Raw genomic sequence first — 22,519 nt, 5'->3', positions numbered from 1 at the left:
TTATAATCGGGGCATAAGCCCTTTTGATAAGCGGGGCATAAGCCCTTTTCACTTCCTCCATCCATATAAAACCCAACCCAATGCGTTATGATTACATCATGTGCATATCATACATATCATGTGCATATCATACATGTCATGTGCATCTCATACATACCATATTTATCAAAATCCCATGTATTAAAATCATACATAAACCCTAGGGGTATAATGGTCATTTTACCTAGGGCAAAGCGGTCATTTTCATGGTATAAGGGTAATCTCATAATTTTACCAAAATTAGGGTTTCCATGTTCATTAATGATTACTAACAATCCATGGGTGCAAACAGTGATTCGGCCCATTTTAGCGAAATCGAGTTATTGGGCCTAAAACCCCTAATGGGCCCTACTTAGCCAATTTCGTCATCTAGGCCCATTTAGCCTATATTCCATAACGGTTTTAACAGTCTTATCATGCCATATAACAGATTTTCGTTTTCTACCAATTTTTACCCAAATGGGCCCGAAAGCCCAATGGGCCCCACTTCGGCCCCTCGAGGCCTAACTTACCAAGAACGCCAAAAATCACATTCTTACCGTTTCCATCGTTCTCGATCATCGTCTCATCGATTCTAACTAACTAGTGAGCGTTAAGCTTGCTCATTAAGTCCTCGAAATGCCAGAATTTCGGCATTTTGGCTTTTCGGCATTTTATCGCTTTAAGCTATGAAAGGGTTCGTTACACACCTGATTTGCGATATTCCTTGACGAGATCTCCTATGCGATTTGTCCTATAATCAACCACTTATAGATTAGACCATGTTATTATTAAACCAAATCGAAAACTACCTATTATCATCACTTACACATTCGGCCACCATCCACAATGGCCCTTGGGTTCATACCTTTACCGAAGTTGATGACTAGATTTAGTCACTCCGATGATCCAAGCTTTTCACACACTCCTCGATCGGTAGCCTTTAATCCTCACTAGCACCAACAAACCAAATAACACCAAAACCCTTTTAGCCTTAGTCGACAGAGGGTTTTCAGCTTTTCTTAAACCACAAGATACAAATGGAAAGAAGGTTCGAATACTTACCAAGAGATCTACTCATTGAAGAACGTTCCAAATACCTTCCTACCCCATATCCGTTGTGAATCCAACTTAAACGCGCGAGAAAATAGATCTAAATATTAATTCCGAATCACTAAAATATGAAGCTTTCGCTTTTCGTAAAATATTAATCTAAGCTAATTAGAGGTTAGTACACACTGTTATGGGTTGAAGTTGAAACACTTCCAAAATCAATCGCCACGATAACCACCACCGTCACTCAAACTTAACTAATCCAATATCAATATATGTAAATCCTAAGCACATCACCATACGGAACATAAGGGCATATTCGTCATTTTACCATACAGGGTATTTTGGTAGTTTTACAAATTGAGGGTATTATTGTAATTTCACAAACCAAGGGTATTTTAGTAATTTTGTAAATCGAGGGTAAAACAAGAATTTCGTAAATCAAGGGTAAAACAAGAATTTATAAATCGAGGGTAAAATGGAAATACTGTAAATCGAGGGTAAAACAGTAATTCTATAAATCGAGGGTAAAACGATAATTATGTAAATCGGGGGTAAAATGGTAATTATGTAAATTAAGGGTAAAACGGTAATTCTATAAATCGAGGGTAAAACGGTAATTTTACAAATCGAGGGTAAAACGGTAATTTTACAAATCGAGGGTAAAATAGTAATTCTATAAACTGAGGGTAAAACGGTAATTCTGTAAATCGACGGTAAAACGGTAATTCTATAAATCGAGGGTAAAACGGTAATTTTACAAATCGAGGGTAAAACGGTAATTTTACAAATCGAGGTTAAAATAGTAATTCTATAAACTGAGGGTAAAACGGTAATTCTGTAAATCGGGAGTACTTTGGTAATTTTACAAGTCGAGGGCATTTCAGTAATTGGTAAACTAAAGTATTCTAAACATGGATAACAATACGAATGGGCCTAAAGCCTATTCTCGGCCCCAATGGGCCCACACGCTCGTGTGGCCCTTTTAGCCCAAACCTAGCCACAGATATGCGATTCACCTAGCCTAGTCCAATATTTACTACACAATCAAACAACTTATCCAATTGGGCGTAGGCCCATTGGGCCCACATGGCCCCTTTCTACCATCGCGTCCAAGTAGCCATCCAACAACAAGAGTAGTGATAAATACACACCGATAGGAGACTAGAGTTAATCCACGCTCCAAGCACTCTTAGCCGACGCCCAACCCAAACGAGCACGCCATACAAATGAAAGGGATCACCAAGAAAGGTACATTTACTCTCTTCATGGTTCCTCTATTTAAAGCCGACTTCACAACCACTCTTATATTAGCTTCGATGTGGGATCCTCCAACATTAGAGTTTAAATTCAACACCAACTCTTGCGCCTCTGTTAGCAAAATAAATGCTCTTTGCTTGCCATGGGATTCAACCTATGCCTCCCTTAAATGCTCCACACGCTACTTGCCACTAAGCCACAAGGCTTCTTGTGTCATATTTTATCCCCAATTAATTATAAGGTCTAAAGGCCAAAGTCCGGTTCCTTTAAAACCCAAAATAAATTGCAAGAGCCAAGGCTTGAACCCAGTGCTCCCATACAACCTTAATGACGCCACAACCACTAGACTACAAGCTTCCTTGTGTCATTTATTTAACACAATAATTTAAAACCCTCATCCAAGCATCCAGATTTTTTCACTTAATACCAAAATTTTTGCTAAAGCCCAAGTTTGAACCCAAGATTTCTCTAACACTTCTCAGGGCCATTAACCACCAAAGCGGACATTTAATTGTGTCATTTCATTGCACAATTAAATACCTATATACAACCTCCTTACAGACCCCCACTCAAGGCCCAATACTTCTAGGCCCAAATTCAGGGTGTTACAAACCGAATATCCTTTTTAAATTTCAATGCATGAGTTTTGGAAATCATGAGATGATTTTGGCATCGAAGAATTGAAATGTCATGTCCTACGTGCTGGATGTGATATTTTATTTCCTCGAAACAAAAGAATCTTAATATCCACTTCAAGTTATCCTAACATTCATAAAAAGTGATCGTATTTTTAAGTTTATTTTAAATTCTTTTTAACTTTCAACATTAAGACATTAATTAATCGATTAGGTACCAATTTTGGGCGTGACGAGGGTGTTAACCCTTCCTCGCACGTAACCGACTCCCGAACCCGTTCTTTCAAGTTTCGTAGACCAAAAATGTCGTTTTAGTAAGCTAAAATGTTTTATTGAAATGACCAAACTTTTTGGTGATCCGATCACACCTAAACAAAAAAAGATTGGTGGCGACTCCCGTTTTAATTTTCACTTTTAAAACCAAAGTCGATACAAGTTTTTTTCAAAAAAATGGTTTCGACAACGAAATTGCAATAATTTTTTTGGGTGATCAAAATGAAAGTGTCCTAAAATTATATACAAATATAAGCTTTAAAAGTATTAATTATATTTAATAACTTAATTTAATAATTATAGTTTAATTTTAATGTAGTTATAAAAATTAAATTAATTATGATAAAAATTCAAAAGTTAAATTTAAAATAATAAAATATTGTACCAATCAAGACAAGTTAATATGAACTAGTATAAGTTAGTATTGACTAAAATTAACCAAAACACACTAAAATATTTGAAACGCATTGAAGTATTAACCATAATAAAACCTAGACTGCTTTATATTGGTTGAAGACAAAAAGATACATATCGAGTGTGTTCCACATGTACCTTTTATATATTGCTTTATATTTTGTTCTTTTAATAAAATTTGTTTGGCTTCTAAAAAGTTATTTTATTAAAATAAAATAAATGAAAACCTTATGCAAAGACAGAAAAATGAGATCAAAGTTAGCAATGTTTTGATATTGAACATTTAATAATTTGTAGCTATATTCTTAAAAACAATTTGTACCTATATGATTTAATAAAATTAGTACAAATTATGATCAAAATTCAGTGTAATTTATTTGAAACTAAATATATTGCTAATTGATATAATTGGTAACAGTTATACGATTGACAATAATTTTTCTGAACTTCGTTTAATACATGATTTATGCAAGCAAGACTGACAACTTAAGTTTCAACATGTCCTGCGAAAGCATGATAGACTAGGGGATTACATGACCAAAGCCATTCCTAATGATCTTAACAGATTATCAAAATTTGAAAACCCAGCTGATCATGCTCAATCTTTGTTTGAAGAAACTGCTCACCGAGCATTGGTTAATATAAACTCCCATCGGCCTTATTGTAGCTAATTCCTTCTAGCTTGTTTCTTTAAAAAAAAGTTCATAAAATGTAGAGATAACTATTATTAAACTTTATAGGAAAACAAAGTATCTTAATAAATTTTAACAAAGCATATTATACAGTTTGCATAACAACTTTTTTAACTTCCTAACACTATAATTAATTATACTTAATGTTTTAACTTTAGATCCCACACCTGATTTGAAAACTCAAAAACCTTAGTTTTGAAGATGAGAATGGAGGTCCACTTGAAGAAGAGGGACAATTTTGAAAATTTGACTCCTTTTGCTTGAAGGTTAATTTGGAAAAGAAAGAATTTAAGGATGTTTTTCTTGAAAATTTGCTAGGTATGATTCTAGGGTTTGTTTGCAATTGGCTATTTATAATACTTGTTTTTCCTAATTGAAATGGCTTTTCCAAATTCATGTAGGGTTAGGATTATTTTTAAATAGGGACTAAATTGAAAAATAAATATTTTTTTTGGATTGGGCTAGTTTAGAAATTCAACACTTTTATGGGGTAAATTAAGAAAAGAAAATATTTCATAGCAAAAGAATTAAAAATATTATGTAAATGAAGGAAAGGAAAAGAAAAGAAGGAGAGATAATAAATAGAAAGATAGAGAGCAATTCTATTAGGTTTCGAAAAGGGGCTGTAAATGCCCAAATTTGACCGGGCCCAATAAGCCCAAATCAGACAAAAGCAAAAATAAACAAAAAAATCCAAATATTAACAATCCATTAAATGTCCAATTACATAACCCAAATTTAAAACCCAAAACATTATAAACCCAAATTTAAAACCCAAAACTAATAAAACCCTAAGCCCAAAAAGGGCCCAAAACCTAAACCATATTTGCAGCAAACCCTAGCCCTAGCAACAGCTGTGCCACCAGTAGCCTCCGTACGCGCCAGCTACCCTCGCCACGTTGCCTCTGTACTTGCAAAATAAGACAAGCAAAGGACGGACACAGCAGCAAGAGCAAAAACCAAGCAGAAACTTTGTAATTTTTCTCTTTTGTTGTGGCTATAAAAAGTCAAGAAATATCAATGTATCGGCCTCTCTCTTTTTTTTACGCATACGAGGAAATCAATACAAAAAAAAGGGGAATCAAGGTGGTCTTTTGGTTCTGTTTTCTATTTACTTTGCAGGTTTATTTTCGAATATAGCACATACATGTATAGATATTCAAAGAAAACATAAAAAAAGGTTATCTTTTTGAGATTGAGGAAGGGAACCGAGGGGTTGTTTGTTTGATTTTACTTTTAAAAGGCTTTTTCTAGAACTTTGGGTTTTAAATCGGGGGGAGGGAGATTGAAAAAAGGAATCAAAATTGAAAAGGTGATTTTGGATTCAAATATTTTTAATTTCTTCTTTTTTCTTTCGATTCCATTAGTCTTTCGCATTTGAAAACAAAGAGAAAACAAAAGATTTACCTTGCGAATGTGCTAAGAGATTCCGTCTTCTTCGTTGAAATCGAAGCGTAGAAGGAATCTCGTGGTCGAGATTGTCATCCCTCGAAGCCCGAATTTGTTCGTCACCATTGATAGAGGCAGATCGGTGCTTAAGAGAGGGGTGTTAGGATCGGTTGAGGGAAAATCAAGAGAGCTGGTTAGGGTTTTGATTTCTTAGTCGACCAAATGAAGATAGATATGGGGAAGGATTTCCTTCATTTGCTGTAGAAAGTGGCAGAGTGCCATTCAAACATTTTTTTGGGTTTAATTAAGCATGCTTAATTATTTTGCGGTGAATTGCGCATTTAGTCCCTCCTCGTTTTGCTATCATCTGATTGAGTCCCATTTATGTTTCTTTTGCTTTTTAATTCTTTCCTAAAACTTATGCACTGTTTTGATTTGATCCATGTTTAGATTATGCGTTCAGAAACCTGAAATAATTGCGTTTTTAATCCTTGCACGTTCACGCGCATTGCACTTTGGTCCTTATTTCTATCTTAATGGTTTATTTTATTTATTAATTATACCTTTTAATTTGATTTTATTTCAATTAAGTTTTCATTTCAATTTATATAATTCATTATTTTTATTCATTGAGCATTTATCTTTTAAATTTTATTTATATACCTTTGGAGTTACTTGGATAAGTTTACTTCATTTTTAAATTATAAAATTATTATTTTATAATTCTCTTTTGTATCATATTATTTTAAATTTTGGTATAATCTTTAATTTAAATTACCTTTATATTAATATATGTCGAAACCATTTTCAAATCGAGTTTTGGAAAATGGGAATCGATTTTTAAAAAACAAAAACGGGAGTCGCCACCAATCTTTTTAGGTGTGATTGGATCACCTTTAAAACATTTTGTTTTAAAAATCATTAGTTTTGGTCCACGAAATAAAAGAATGGATTCGAGAGTCGGTTACATACGAGGAAGGATTAGCACCCTCGTAACGCCCAAAAATTGGTACCTAATTGATTATCAAATGTCTTTAATGTCGGAAATTTAAAAAATTTTAAGATGTAATCCTCTTTAAAATACTTTGATTTTGAAAATTTGGGTTCACTCGTATCAAAACATTGACACTAAGTTAACCTTTTGGAAATCCCTATCTCGAAACGACAAATCGCTACATCTAATAAGTTAGGACACAACGCTTTGAAATTCCAAGACAGTTGCTCGTATTTTGAAAATCTTAAAAACTTAGAAGGGTACTTGACTATTCGAACTCAACGAGAAAAGCTGTAACCCAATAAGTTAGGGCACTTCTTTTCTCGAAGCTTTCAAATACTAAGCATTGCCTTTTTTATTTTTATAAAACTTTTAAATATTGTTTTAAATGACCTTTTAGAGTGACAATTCTATATTACGAAACATAGATATTCAAATAGCTTATATTACAAAGTATTATAACACTTTATATAAATGCAATCACTATAAAGAGGGTAAAATAGAATAATAAAAATAATCATGCTAAGCAAATAGGAATATACCCAAAAGAAAGCATAATAAATGCACTAATTATATACAATATATCATAAATAAAACATTAAATAATATAAAAACATGGTAAATATTAATGTGTAAAATATGTATGAGTAAAATAGATGACATGCATAGCAAATGGATAAATAGAATCTACATAAAATATAAAATATACAATCCAATAATTTAATGTACGCATGAATGGATTAATAAATGAAATGATGCATTTAATACAATATATCAATGTATATAAAAATATGCATTTGAAAGTAAATTATAAAAGTCTAAGATATTACATAACATATGAAATACATAACATAACAATAATACATTAATTCCAAAGTAAAAACAAATATTGTATAATAATAAAAAACATAAGTTTTAAAAATATATGTATAATATAAACAATTGATTAATAGATTGAGCATATAAAAAAATGTGATATTTAATAATAAATTTAAAATATAATAAAAATATATTTATAAGAATAATAATTATATAAAATATATAAAATATATTGGTTTAGAAAAATAATGTATAAAATATCAAATGTGTAAAAGAATTTCTATTTATAATGAAATATATATACATGCATAGAAAATATATATTTGAAAATAAACTATATAAAAGGTTAAATATTATGATATATAAAATACATGATCAAATGTATAAAAGATAGAAAAAATATACATATTTGAAAAATGGAGAAATTAAAATAAAAAAAAGGGTTGAAAAACTAAGATAGACGAAGAATAAAATAAGAACAAACCACAAAGAGTATGAACGCAAGAGGGAGAGAAATTTGAGTGAATGCTCTCAAGAATTCTTATTGCTTCCCAAAACTCCAGTCATTTACAATGAAAGGAGAGGCCTCTATTTATAGTTGAGCCTCCGTAAATCCAACGGTACAGATCAATTACATCAACGGTTAAGATTAAAGGATATCTACAAATTAAATCTCCAAGATTACAAAATCATATCTTCTAAGATTGTATATCATATCTAAGATTGCAATCATATCTAAGATTGTATCATATCTAAGATTGCAATCATATTTAAGATTGTATCATATCTAATATTACATATCATTGAAGATTATATTTCTATATGAGTCAAGCTTGTAGATGGACCTTAAATTTTTTTAAGTAATGGGCCATTCCGATCGGGCCAAATTATATTTGTAATTCTGGACTGAACTTGGACTTCGTTTTTTTTTGGGGGGGGTTTATTATTTTAAATACTGAAATGGGCCGGGCAAAATTGAGTGTCTACAATATATATATATATAATTTATATTAAAATTAGCTTTATTTTATAAACATTATTAATTCTATGTTATTTTATATATATAATTTCTTTTAAATCTGTTTATTTGTATTTCCTTTTAAATTTATTGTTTATTCTTTAAAAACATATTTTATTATTTCTTTGTTATTTAAGATCCTTACATGTATATATTGTTTTACTATTTATTGGTTTGTTATTTCTTCATGTATATTTTTCTTTATTTTATTATATCTTCATTATATATTGTTTACATTGATTTTTTATTATTGCATGTATATTATCACCTTTAAATAGATATGTTTTGTTTTTAAAATATCTTTGTATGTTATTTGCTCCAAATTTCTTCTTTCACAATATTTATTTTAATATTCATTTACATATTCTTAGTTTTATTTTCATATATGCAAATCATTTCAAACCCTAGCATGCATTATTCATTTATAAATTTTTCATATAGTTTTTGAATTGTTTTGTATTATATTGGCTCTTAGTATCCATATTGCTTTGTATATTATGTGTTGCATTTTATCTTTCATATTATTTTATATATTATTATCTTTTATTATTGATTCATTTTTTGTATTATTATATCAATTGTTATTCATCCATGCTCAGGAGTTTGGTTATATTTTTTGAGGATTAATTATTATTAGATTAATTGGTTTCTTTAGGTTATATTATCTTTATTCACCAAGTTTTGTACTTTAGTTGTACATGTTATCCCATGTTCATTATTTCTCTTGTTTATTTCAAATCAAATAAATGTGTTTTGAGCTAGTTTACAATTTTTCTAAAATAAGGCAATGTTCAATATCTGGAAATTTGAAGAATCGTGCCCTACCGTGCTAGGCTTTGATTCTTCGTTGGACTGAATAATTGGACATCCTTTTGTAATTTTCAACATATAATCTTTCGGGGGTCAAAAATCAATCGTATTTTCAAAGGTATGAAAAATCTTATCCAATCGTGCTGGATGTGATGCTATATATCTTTGAAACGAGAGAATTTTGATAACCAACTTGAACCACACAAATGTTTTAAAAAAGGAACCATCTTTCAAATTTTTTTAATTTTAGACATAAGAGTAACACTTAATCAATTTGGTACCAATTTTGGGGGTAGTGAGGGTGCTAACCCTTCCTCATACATAATCAGCTCCCGAACTCATTTTGTTTTTTGTAGACCAAAATTGATTTTATAAAATGTTTTATTAGGTGATCCAATCACACCTAAACGAAAAGATTGGTGGCGACTCCACAATTTGTTTTAAAAAGTCAATCCCCTTTTTTTTTAAATCAAATCAAAAAATTGGTTTCGATAGGGGCAATTTGAAATTATAATTAGGAAAAGAAGGTAAAATGATATAGAATTCTAATTCTATTGGAATATTGAGAAAGTTTAATAAATGAATTCTAATTAGGAAAAAATTGGGTCAATTCCTAAGATTTGTAAACTCTAGGGGTGTCAACTGTAATTTCCCTAGAATTTTAGTTGTTATATAGTTGTTGGCAAGCCATGTCTTAAGACAATCTATCAATTGTCTCTGGACACATTGCACAATGTCTCAAGACATGCAACTCCTATCAATTGATACAGGTTGGTATGAATCAGTATAAGTCGATATTGACTGAAACGAGTTGAAACATACTGAAATGGTTGAAACGCATCGAAATCTTAACCATAATGGAAACTAAACTACTTCATATCGGTTGAAGACCAAAAAAATATGTATCAAGTGTATTCTATGTTGATGTCCCTTATAGTTACAACTTTATATTTTTGTTCTTTTAATATGATTTTTTTGGCTTATAAAAAAATGATTTTGTTAAAATAAAATAAATGAAAACCTTATGCAAAGACTAAAAAAGAGATCAAAATTTGCTATGTTTTGATATTGAGCATTTAATAATTTCTACCTATATTCTTCAAAAAAAATTTGTCCCAATACTTTTTCATTTAATAATAATCTATCTAAACTTCGTTAAAAACATGATTTACAAAAGTAATATTGGTAACTTAAGTTTCAACATGTCTTGCGAGAGCTTAATAGACTAACGGATTGCATGGCCAAAGTTGTTCCTAGTGATGTTCATAAGTTATCAACTTTTGAAGACTTAGCTGATCATGCTCGATCTTTGTTAAAAGAAAATGCTCATCGAGCAATGATTAATATATACTTCCGTCAACCATATTGTAGCTAATTCCTTGAACTTGTTTCTTTCTTTAAAAAAATCACAAAATGCAGAAATAACTATTATTAAACTTTATAGGAAAACAAAGAATCTGTATAAATATTTATCAAAGACATTGCTAGAACACAAAGCTCATGCTTATTTTAGTCAAATTAACAACTGCCCCTTCATCGAACTGGTTCCATATCCCTTAATAACTTCACTTTGATCTTCTTTAACATTGTAACAATCTATTTCATATGAAGCCTCTCATTTGGTAACTCTACACAACATTCTAAGCTAAGTTGTAAAATGGACAAGGCACAATTCTTGACTTTTAAATGTTCCCTTCCAAAGGTGCTCAACAACTTGGGATCTACAACTTGATTTAGCGAAGATGATATCGATTCTATCACCCAACTCTTCAAGCTTCTTTCTCCTGCAAACATTTCATCTGTGGGCTTTTTTCTTGTGATGATTTCCATCAAAAGAATACCAAAGCTATACACATCATCTTTTGTCGAAACAATTTCTTCGACTCCATATTCTGTGTATGAATTTCAAACAACATAATGAATATTCAAAGATATCTTGATAATGGAAAATTCCCATAAAATATCTAAAACATTATATGCTTGCCTGTTATAAAAGTTATCTAGTTGCTTCTCTAAAAAGTCACATTCAATATGCTGAAACTCGAATGTTATCAGATATGATCCCTTTTGTTATGCACATGCTACACTTACATTGAAAATGGAAAAATAAACATGGAATTTGATTAAAAGTATCACCTGGTGCCATATATCCAAATGTTGCCATTGTCATAGTTTGTATCATTGAAACCTCTTCACATAAGAGTTTCGCGATGCCAAAACCACTCAAATGCGCAACAATATCTTCATCTAATAGGACATTGTTGGGTTTTAAATCACAATGAACCACGGGTGTTGCATTGCCGTGATGGAGATATTCCAATGCAGATGCAACATCTATCATTATGTTCAACCTTTGTAGGATATCCAAATATTGGTTGGTGGAATACAGCCATTTATCAAGACTCCCATTAGGCATGAACTCAAGCACCAACGCTTTGAAATTAAGATCATTAGAGCAACTGCTTATTACTTTGACTAAATTTCTGTGACGAGTGTTGCGGAGAACATCACATTCAACATCAAAGCTCTTAAAAGCTCCTTCTAACTCTAACTTGAAAACCTTTACCGCAATTATTGTCCCATTCGAGAGAGCCCCTTGGAATACTGAACCATAACTTCCATTACCAAGCAACCTACTATCATTGAATCCATCAGTAGCTTGACGAAGCTCGTGGTATGAAAACCGTCTCCACGTTCCTAAAGGTATCATGTCTTCTTGAGTTGGCAATTTGTCTTTCCTCCTCTTGTTTCGTAAGATAATGATTATCAGAGCCACAACCAAAATTGTGGAGGCAATTGGCAGAGCTATATATATTATGAGCTTCAACTTAGTTTTTGCCTTGGAATTTCTAAGAGGTCGAGTTTTGCAGTTTGGAACATGAAGTCGAGCTGCGCCACACAAGGCTTCATTCCCCTTAAATGATTCGATTGAGTAGTTTCCAAATGATCCTCTTTCAGGAATTTCTCCTTCAAGTCTATTGAAAGAGACATTGAAATATTTGAGATAACAGAGTTTCTCTAAAGATTTGGGAATCTCTCCAGATAGATTATTTCTTGACATGTCCAAGAATTCCAAACTCAACAATTCATCAAAAGACTCAAGAATAGAACCCATGATTCTATTATTGGATAAGGAAAAATGAGTGAGGTCCTTAAGATCTGCAACTCCATTTGGGATATCACCTGAGAACTGATTGTTCGACAAATCCAAACTAGTCAAAACTTTCCATTTTCCAATGTCAATTGGCAGTGGACCACTTAGAGAATTTGAAGAAAAGTATAGGATGAGGAGATAGTTAAGCCTTGTCAACGTAGAAGGTATTGAGGAGGAAAACACATTGGAGTCTAGAAATAGTTGCCTTAATGAAGTGAGATCACTTAAGCAAGCAGGTATTGGTCCAGACAATTTGTTATTGGTGAAGAACAAGAAAGCCAATTTGTTTAGATGACATAACTCAGATGGGATGGATCCTTCTAACTTATTGTCCTCAAAAGAAAGACTTTGCAACTCTTGCAATCCTCCAATTGTAGTAGGAATTGGTCCTATCAATTTATTCCCTCCTAGCTCAATGTCTATCAAGTGACTTAAGTTTTCAATTTCACTGGGGATGCTACCCTTGATGTTGCATGAATAAGCAGAGAATAGTTCAAGAGAACTTGAGAGATTTCCTACCACTCTTGGAAGTTCAGCACTAATAAATGGGTTGCGATTGAAAATAAATTTCTCCAAGACTCTACAGTTTGTCAAAGAAAAGAGAAAGCTCATTCCCGAGGAAGTTAAATTATTATTCTCCAGGTTGAGAATCTTTAAATTTCTTAGATTGCCCAGATTATCAGGAATGGAGCCTGAAAAGTAATTACTAGACATGTGTTGCGCGGAAGCATGTGAAAGAGTAAAAATATTGTACTGAAAAATCACACTAAGTTCAATTCCCAGGAAAGAGAGGTAGATCACGAAGATCACTTAAATACCAAGTCTTTCCTAGCCAGAATATCCCTCTATCGTAATTTAATAGCACAATAAATCACTACAATCACATTCACAAAATATGCAAAATAAATAATAAAGAACACCAGAATTTTAACGAGGTTAAGCAAATTTTGCCTACGTCCTCGGGCACTACCAAATATATTTCACTTCAAAAATTACAAGTGAAATTTACAAATAGGGAGAGAGAATAATGCCTTAAGTAGAGAATGGCAATTATGGGATGAAGAAAGTAAGAAATGGTTAGGCCTATTTATAGTTGAGGTTCAAGGATCAACTTGCAACGTCCCTATACAATTAGGGACCAAAATTGCAATTATCCCATGCCAACTTTTAACCCAACTTGCCAACCAATCTTACTTTCTACTTTCGGTGCCCACCTTTTTTTGACTTTTCAAACAATGGGTGGGTTCCAATAATCTCCACCTTGAAGATTTGATTAGGATAATCTTATCTTCACACAATTCTTTTTGCCTTTGACAACAATACTTGATAGTGCCTTCTTCAACTGTTAAACTTGCAGGATATTAATCAAGTTCAAACAATGTTCAAACTTGGTTACTGTTATCACCTTGGTCATCATATCTGCGGGATTATCTGCAGTCTTGATCTTCTGAAGACAAATTTTCCTCTCATCAGTAATTTCCCGCACAAAGTGGAAACGTACGTTAATATGCTTTGTACGTGCATGATAAAATTGATTCTTTGCTAAATGAATAGCACTTTGACTATCACAATACACGTTAATATGCTCCTGGACCAATCCTAAGGTTTTAGTCATACCTTGTAACCAAATAGCCTCCTTTACAGCCTCTGTTACAGCCATGTACTCGGCTTCTGTGGTTGACAATGTAACTGTAGACTGTAGTGTAGACTTCCAACTTATTGGTCCTCCAGCAAGTGTAAACATATAACCGATGGTTGATCTTTGCTTGTCCAAATCACCGGCATAGTCAGAATCAATGTACTCAATAACACCTTTACCAAGTGTATTATCCTGCTTGAACAGTAATCCAACATCCACGGTCTTCGAATATACCGTAGAATCTATTTCATGACTTGCCAATGTCCTTTTCGAGGATTATGCATATACCGCCACTATACTAATCGCTCGTGAAATGTCGGGTCTTGTACACACCATTGCATACATCAAGCTACCCATTGCATTAGAATACGGAACTTGCAACATGTATTCTCGCTCAGTATTCGTCGAAGGAGATAGTTGTCGAAAGCTTGAAATGAGAAGCCAACGGGGTACTTACAGGTTTTGTCTGTTCGTTCATGCCAAACCGCTGTAGTACCTTTTTCAAAAACTGCTTCTAAGACAAGCTAACTCTATCATGAGCTCTATCTCTCCATATTTCCATGCCGAGAATCTTTTTAGCTTCTCCTAGATCTTTCATCTCAAACTTGAGATTGAGTTGAGTCTTCAATCTTTCAATCTCAATTTTGCTCTTAGATGCTATTAGCATATTATCAACATATAAGAGCAAGTATATGAAAGTTCCTTCTTGTAGCTTCTGAAAATACACGCAATGATCAAATTTACTTCTTGTGTACCTTTGCCTTTTTATGAACTGATCAAATCGCTTGTACCACTACCTCGGAGATTGCTTCAATCCATAAAGTGACTTTGTCAGTTTGCAAACCCAATTTTCTTTTCCAGCAACATTGAATCCATCTGGCTGAGTCATATAGATTTCCTCTTCCAAATTACCATGTAAAAACGCAGTCTTCACATCAAGTTGAACTAGTTCGAGATCATATTGCGCAACCAAGGCTAGCAAAATCCGTATAGATGAATGCTTCACAACTGGAGAAAACACTTCATTATAGTCTATTCCTTCTTTCTGAGCGTAATCCTTTGCTACCAATCTAGCATTGTATCGAATTTCATTTTTACCAGGAAATCCTTCCTTCTTTGCATATACCCATTTGCATCCAATTGCCTTCTTTCCCTTGGGTAGTGTCACCAACTCCCAGGTCCTATTTTTATGAAGAGACTGCATTTCTTCATTCATTGCTTGCTTCCACTTTACACCATCAGGGTTACTTATTGCTTCTGTATAAGTAGAAGGAATATCATCATCTGCAATTGGAAGTGCATAGGCCACTATATCATCAAAGCGAGCAGGCTTACGAATCGCTCTTCTTGGCCTCCTATATGCAATTGAATCTTGTTGTTGTAGAGGTTCTTGGGTAGAAACCTCTTCATCATTTGTCCCTTCAATATTAGCTGGATCATCGTTAACCTTTTCAAGCTCCACCTGCTGCAAAGTACTATTGGTTTTGTCATCCTTTTGTGAATCCTTGTACTTTAACATGGTTGATTCATCAAAAGTCACATCTCTACTGAAAACAATCTTCCTTGTATCAGGACTCCAGAGACGGTATCCTTTTACTCCATCAGTTATACCCAAGAATAATGCTTTCTTTGCTCTTGGGTCTAACTTAGATTCTTTTACATGATAATATACAGTGGAACCAAATACATGTAAAGAATCATAATCAGTAGCAGATTTACCAGTCCACATCTCCATATGAGTTTTTCCATTTATTGCAGCTGATAGAAACGGTTAATTAGATGGCACGCATATGTAACTGCCTCAGCCCAAAATTCCTTGCCCAATCCAGCATTGGACAACATACATCGAACTTTCTCCAGTATAGTTCGATTCATGCGTTCTGCCACCCTATTCTGCTGTGGTGTATCCCGAACAGTGAACTGTAGCACAATGCCCTCATCTTGACATACTTGTAGAAATGGATCATTTTTATACTCAGTGCCATTATCTAATCGAAGTCGTTTGACCTTTCGACCAGTCTGAGTCTCCACCATCTTTTCTATTTTAGAAATGCATCCAAAACTTCACTTTTTCTTTTCATTAGATACACCCATACTTTTCTTGGATAATCATCAACAAAAGTAACAAAATAGTGCATACCTCCCAAAGAAGCCACTTTGGTAGGTCCCCGCACATCACTGTGAACGTAGTCCAGAATTCTTTTTGTATTGTGAATTGCTGGACCAAATTTTACCCTCGTCTGCTTGCCCAGAACACAATGTTCACAGAATTCCAATTTGCAAGAATTTGCACCTTTCAACAAACCTTGCTTCGCCAAAGTCTGCAAAGCTTTTTTACCAGCATGTCCCAATCGTATATACCATAATCTGGTAGCCTCTGAATCTACATCTTTTGTAGAAACTGTTGATGTTGATCCAATAATTGTACTTCTATTTAAAAAGTACAAGTTATTTCTTCTTGTGCCTTTCATCACCGTCAATTGCCCAGCTACTACTTTTAGTAATCCATCTCTCAAAGTGATTGTGAGCCCTTTAGATTCTAGGGCCCCTAATGAGATGAGATTTTTCTTTAGGCTAGGTACGTAACGAACATCTGTCAAGACTTGGATTGAGCCGTCGTGATTCTTCAATTGGACTGTACCCACTCCCATTGTCTTACAAGCACTATCATTGCCCATAAGAACAATTTCACCTTCTAGCTCTTTAAGACTAGAAAACCAATCCTTATTAGGACACATATGGTAAGTACATCCTGAATCCAAAATCCACTCATCCGTTTGACATGCCATTTCCATGCCAACCAAGCTAAAGTCTGACTCCTTATCATGCTCCGCTACACATGCATTAGAAATAGCCTTGCCCTTTTGTAGCTTAGGACAATTCTTTTTCCAATGCCCTTTTTCACGGCAAAAGGCACATTCATCTTTGGGGGTCTCCTTTGACTTTCCCTTCTACTAGATTTGTCTTTGTGTGAACGACCTCTTCATCGTTAAGACTTCGCAGCTTGTATCTCTGTGATCTCTTTATCTTTCTTTCGAGTCTCAGATCTATACAACGCACTACAGACTGCATCAAATGTGATCGTGTCCTTCCCATGAAGCAATGTGGTGGTAAGATGATCATATTCATCAGGAAGGGAATTCAACAACAATAATGCCTTGTCTTCATCTTCAAATTTCTCATCCAAATTTAGCAAGTCTGCTAAAATTTTATTGAATGAGTTCACATGGTCATTCATCGACATACTGGGTGCATACGTGAATCAATAAAATTTCTTTTTCATATAAAGCCTGTTAGAAACTTTTCTTCCAGTGTATCCCATAACTTCTTCGCTGATGTCTCCCTCATGACAGAGTACTTCTGCTCTTTGGCCAAACATAGGCGGATTGTACCACACGCCTGTCTATTGACCTTGGCCCACTCTTTGTCATCCATCTTGTCAGGTTTTCCTTTAAGGGCTATATCTAGCTATTACTGACTTAAGACATCCACGATCTCACATTGCCACATACCAAAATTATTGGTACCGTCAAATTTCTCTACTTCAAATTTTGCATTTGTCACAGTGGTCCTTGCTGATGACGATGCTGCTGTCATTTTTCTCCTTAATCCCAACTACTGTATACGTGAACAGTATTGTATACATAAATAGTACCGTATACATGAATAGTACTGTAAATGGTCGTATTCCCGAAGTACGAATCTGGCTCTGATACCAATTATTGCGCGGAAGCGTGTGAAAGAGTAAAAATATTGTACTGAAAAATCACACTAAGTTCAATTCCCAAGAAAGAGAGGTAGATCACGAAGATCACTTAAATATCAAGTCTTTCCTAGCCAGAATATCCCTCTATCGTAATTTAATAGCACAATAAATCACTACAATCACATTCACAAAATATGCAAAATAAATAATAAAGAACACCAGAATTTTAACGAGGTTTAGCAAATTTTGCCTACGTCCTTGGGCACTACCAAATATATTTCACTCCAAAAATTACAAGTGAAATTTACAAATAGGGAGAGAGAATAATGCATTAAGTAGAGAATGGCAATTATGGGATGAAGAAAGTAAGAAATGGTTAGGCCTATTTATAGTTGAGGTTCAAGGATCAACTTGCAACATCCCTATACAATTAGGGACCAAAATTGCAATTATCCCATGCCAACTTTTAACCCAACTTGCCAACCAATCTTACTTTCTACTTTCGGTGCCCACCCTTTTTTGACTTTTCAAACAATGGGTGGGTTCCAATAACATGTCAAGAAGAGTGAGCTGAGAGGCATTGGAAATATACATTGGGAACGAGCCGACAAGGTGATTGACACCAAGATATAATTCCTCCATTTTTGGAAGGAAAAGGCCCATGTTTGATGGAAGATGGCCAGAGAGCTGATTTCCTTCCAAAGAAATCATCGTTAGAGTTGAAATATTAAATACTTGTGGAGGAATAGAACCAGTAATATTGTTAGATGTTATAGTCAGCAATTGTAGATTCTTTAGGTTTCCAATCTCATGTGGTATTTTACTCTGCCATAAATTTTATCAAACAAAAATATTAGACAAATATGGGGAAGGAAAGAGTTTATATACGAAACATTTGCTTATATTTTTTAAACATTGTAAAATAATCTAAACACAAAAAGCCATTAAGCAGAATAAAGTTCAAAACACATAAGTCTACATATACTAATAGAAATTAAACCTGCCAGTAAAAGTTGCAAATTAATAAAAATAATTTGGAAATAATTTAATTATTTCTTATACATTCACCTGTAAAATTGTTTTTGGAACAATCAAACCCCTTTAGAATAGTTAAATTCACAATTTGTTTAGGAATTTTACCTGCAATTATAAATTTCACATATCAAAATCAAAATTCATCTCCTACCAAGGATTATAAGAATAAAGTAGAGGCATAATTAGACATGTCCATGGCCTAGGCCACCCGGCCCGAGCCGAAGGTCCACCCTAGATGTAGGAGGATTTGGACAAAAACTATAGGCACAAAATATGAGTTTGGACAAAAAAAATCGTTTTATAAATGGGTCGGGCCTCGGGTAGGCCTTTTGGCTCATGCCTGACCCAAATACATGTCTAAAAAATCAATAATACTGATACCTTTAACAAATTATCGGTTCCTTTCACAAAAGTGTCGATACCCTGCCTGGTAGCGATATCGCTTTAAGGTTCGATGTTTTGAAAATTAAAGAAAAATTACCTGAGTATCGATACCCGCCCCAAGGTACCAATACCTCATAGCAAGTATCGATACATTTCCTATGGTACAGATACTTTGGGCTTTAATATGGGTTGAGTCGGTTCGGGCCTGAGTTTAACATTAATGTGGGTTGGGTTTGGACAAAAATTTAGGCTCATTTTTTGGGCCAATCTTAGGCCTAGCAGTCAAGCCTAAAGTTTTGTTAGGGCTCATCCTGAACTCGGCCCGACCCGGCCCATGGAGAACTCTAGGCATAATGACTTGTTTAGCTCTTCAACTTTATTAAAAAAATCATTTTAGCCATCCATTTAATTTTTCATCTCTTTTAGCCATTCAACTTGTTATGTTTGTCAAATCACCCAAAACGGATTGAAAAGTCCATGTGTATATCACATCAGCAAATTAATTTTTTAAAATTTAAAAAGTTTAAAAAATTATAAAAATTATTTTAAAAAAAATAAAATTTATCTAATTGCTAACATAGCATACGTATATGCCACATTAGCAAAGTTAACAAACATTAACTTTTCCATCCATTTTTGGGATGATTTTACAAACAATACAAGTTTAAGGGCTAAAAAAAGTGAAAAATTAAATAGTGAGCTAAAATGAATTTTGTTTTTGTAAAGTTGAAGGGCTAAATAAATAATTATGCTTAAAATAAAAAAAGCACCATTAGCAAGATATTTAACATTATATTAGGTGTCATACACGCTTCCAAGTCGAGTTGGAAATTAAACAATAGTTCTCTCATCATTTTCTGGTAGTTTATTAGTTTATTTTTCAATCTTCTTTTGAAAATTTTAACTATATTTTCAATCTCTGTAGAAGATTCATCCAAATTATTATATTCATTAACTTCATTTCTTTTCCAAAAAAAAAAAATCCTTCAAAAAGCTTTAACAAATGGTTAGCATATATTACCTTCAAAGTGGTTCCGACCAATATAGATGGATTGAAGCATACTCAAATTCCCAATTTCTATTGGTAAACTCCCCTCCATTTGGTTATACGATAAAGATAACTTTTGTAACTCTTTGCACTTGAATAGACTGGCAGGAATTCTACCAGAAAGCAGGTTAACACTCAAAGCCAATTCTTTCAAATTTGGAAGATGATCGAACATATCTTCTGGGATATGACCACTAAGATTATTGAAATTGAAATTGAAATCGATGCCTTCTAGCAAAAGCAAATCTCGTGGAACAGAGGGTATGAAACCAGAGAGCATATTATTGTTTAGATAAATATTTTGCAATGAAGATATATTAAAGATGGAGGAGGGTATTGAACCTGCAATCCGATTTTCAAACAAGCTCAAGATCTCTAGCTTTGACAAATTGCCTAAAGAGAATGGAACAACACCTTTGAAGTTGTTTTGGTACAAAAACAACCTTCGAAGTTCAGTTAATGATCCCAACCGTGATGGTTGTCGAAACCATTTTCAAATCGAGCTTTGGAAAATGGGAATCGATTTTAAAAACGAAAACGGGAGTCGCCACCAATCTTTTTAGGTGTGATTGGATCACCTTTAAAACATTTTGTTTTAAAATCATTAGTTTTGGTCCACGAAGTAAAAGAACGGGTTCGAGTCGGTTACGCACGAGGAAGGATTAGCACCTCGTAACGCCCAAAAATTGGTACCTAATTGATTATCAAATGTCTTTAATGTCGAAAGAAAAAAAATTAAGATGTAGTCCTCTTTAAAATATTTTAACTTTGAAAATTGGGATTCACTAGCGTCAAAGTATTAACATTAAGTTATCCCTTTTTGAAATTCCTATCTCAAGCAAAAAACGCTATATCCAATAAGTTAGGACATATTGCTTTGAAATTCCAAGATACTAGCTTGCATTTAGAAAACCTTTAAAAAACTTAGAAGGGTGCTTAATTATTTGAATTCAACGAGAAAAGTGGCAACCCAATAAGTTAAGGCACTACTTTCTCGAAATTTCCAAACACCAAGCATCACCTTATTTGCAAAAAAAAATCTTATCTCGAGGTAATAAGATGTCATATCCAGTGGGTTATGACACAACGCCTCAAATAGCAGAGAGTAAGTATTTTATTTAACACTCGTATTATGATTTAAAAGAATATGCCGTTATTTAGATTAAACGTGAGAGAAAAAAAAATCGAAATCCAGTAAGTTAGGGAACGATTGTCTCGGATTACCAAATACGAAATATTTACTTTAGTGAAAGAATCACTATCGGGTTGAATAAAACCTAAATTCGTAATGAAACGAGATAATAAAGAATGCATAACAAATAAAAATTGATAACCATAACAGGATAAACATAAACACAAATATGAATACTAACGATAAATACGAAGGTAAGATAAATGAATCGAATAAATAATAAGAAAGATAAATGAATCGAATAAATAATAAGAAAGGAAATAATGAATAAGCTAAATGTTTGAAATTATTTAAAAAAACTATAAATAGAATAGATGATGAAATAATAATTAAAGTAATGATATGTAAATAAAATAAATATGCTAAAAATATACAGTTATCAAATTAGTTAATATAAAATAATAACGTATAAGTAAATACAAAAATAAAGGAAAATATAATAACAATAATAGAAAAATACAACAATAATAATAGTAAAAGATATAATAACATAATAATATAATAATAATAGTAACAATATGACGATAATAGTAAAAATAATATATTAAATAATAGTAATAAAAGTAGTGCTAATAATAATAATAATAATAATAATAATAATAATAATAATAATAATAATAATAATAATAATAATAATAATAATAATGATGATGATCTATTAAGTTATAATGAAAATAATGATAATGATGATATATTAGATAATAATAGTAAAATAATAAGTAACAATAATAAATTATAATAATAGTGATGAGAATAACAAGTGATGATAATAATAAGAATAATAGTAGTAATAATATATTAGTAATACATAATAGATGTAGTAAAAAAATATAGTAGTTATAGTAATAATAATATAAACAAGAGCATATATACGTATGAAAAATAATGATAGTAAAATATAATAATAGTAATAATAATAATGGAATGAAGGTAATAATAATATTAAAATAAAGTAAACAAAATAATATGTAACACCCCAAACCCGG

General features: G+C 32.7%; 1 protein-coding gene across 1 annotated transcript in view; it reads right to left on the bottom strand.

The window, feature by feature from the left end:
* The window catches only part of LOC108481251 (receptor kinase-like protein Xa21), a 30,777-nt gene extending 10,156 nt beyond the window's left edge, over positions 1–20,621 (bottom strand). Inside the window, exons 1-8 of the mRNA XM_053019385.1 lie at positions 20,315–20,621; positions 18,388–18,569; positions 16,474–16,551; positions 16,309–16,408; positions 16,119–16,207; positions 14,147–14,360; positions 11,512–13,221; positions 11,137–11,267 (exon numbers count right to left, since the gene is read on the bottom strand). Coding sequence (XP_052875345.1) covers positions 11,137–11,267; positions 11,512–13,221; positions 14,147–14,360; positions 16,119–16,207; positions 16,309–16,408; positions 16,474–16,551; positions 18,388–18,569; positions 20,315–20,621 — 2,811 coding nt within the window. The remainder of the gene's footprint in view (positions 1–11,136; positions 11,268–11,511; positions 13,222–14,146; positions 14,361–16,118; positions 16,208–16,308; positions 16,409–16,473; positions 16,552–18,387; positions 18,570–20,314) is intronic.
* Positions 20,622–22,519: the final 1,898 nt, after the last annotated feature.

This window comes from Gossypium arboreum, chromosome 1, assembly GCF_025698485.1.
Source record: "Gossypium arboreum isolate Shixiya-1 chromosome 1, ASM2569848v2, whole genome shotgun sequence".
NCBI classification, from domain to species: Eukaryota; Viridiplantae; Streptophyta; class Magnoliopsida; order Malvales; family Malvaceae; genus Gossypium; species Gossypium arboreum.
This window is presented reverse-complemented; position numbering and strand designations above follow the sequence as displayed.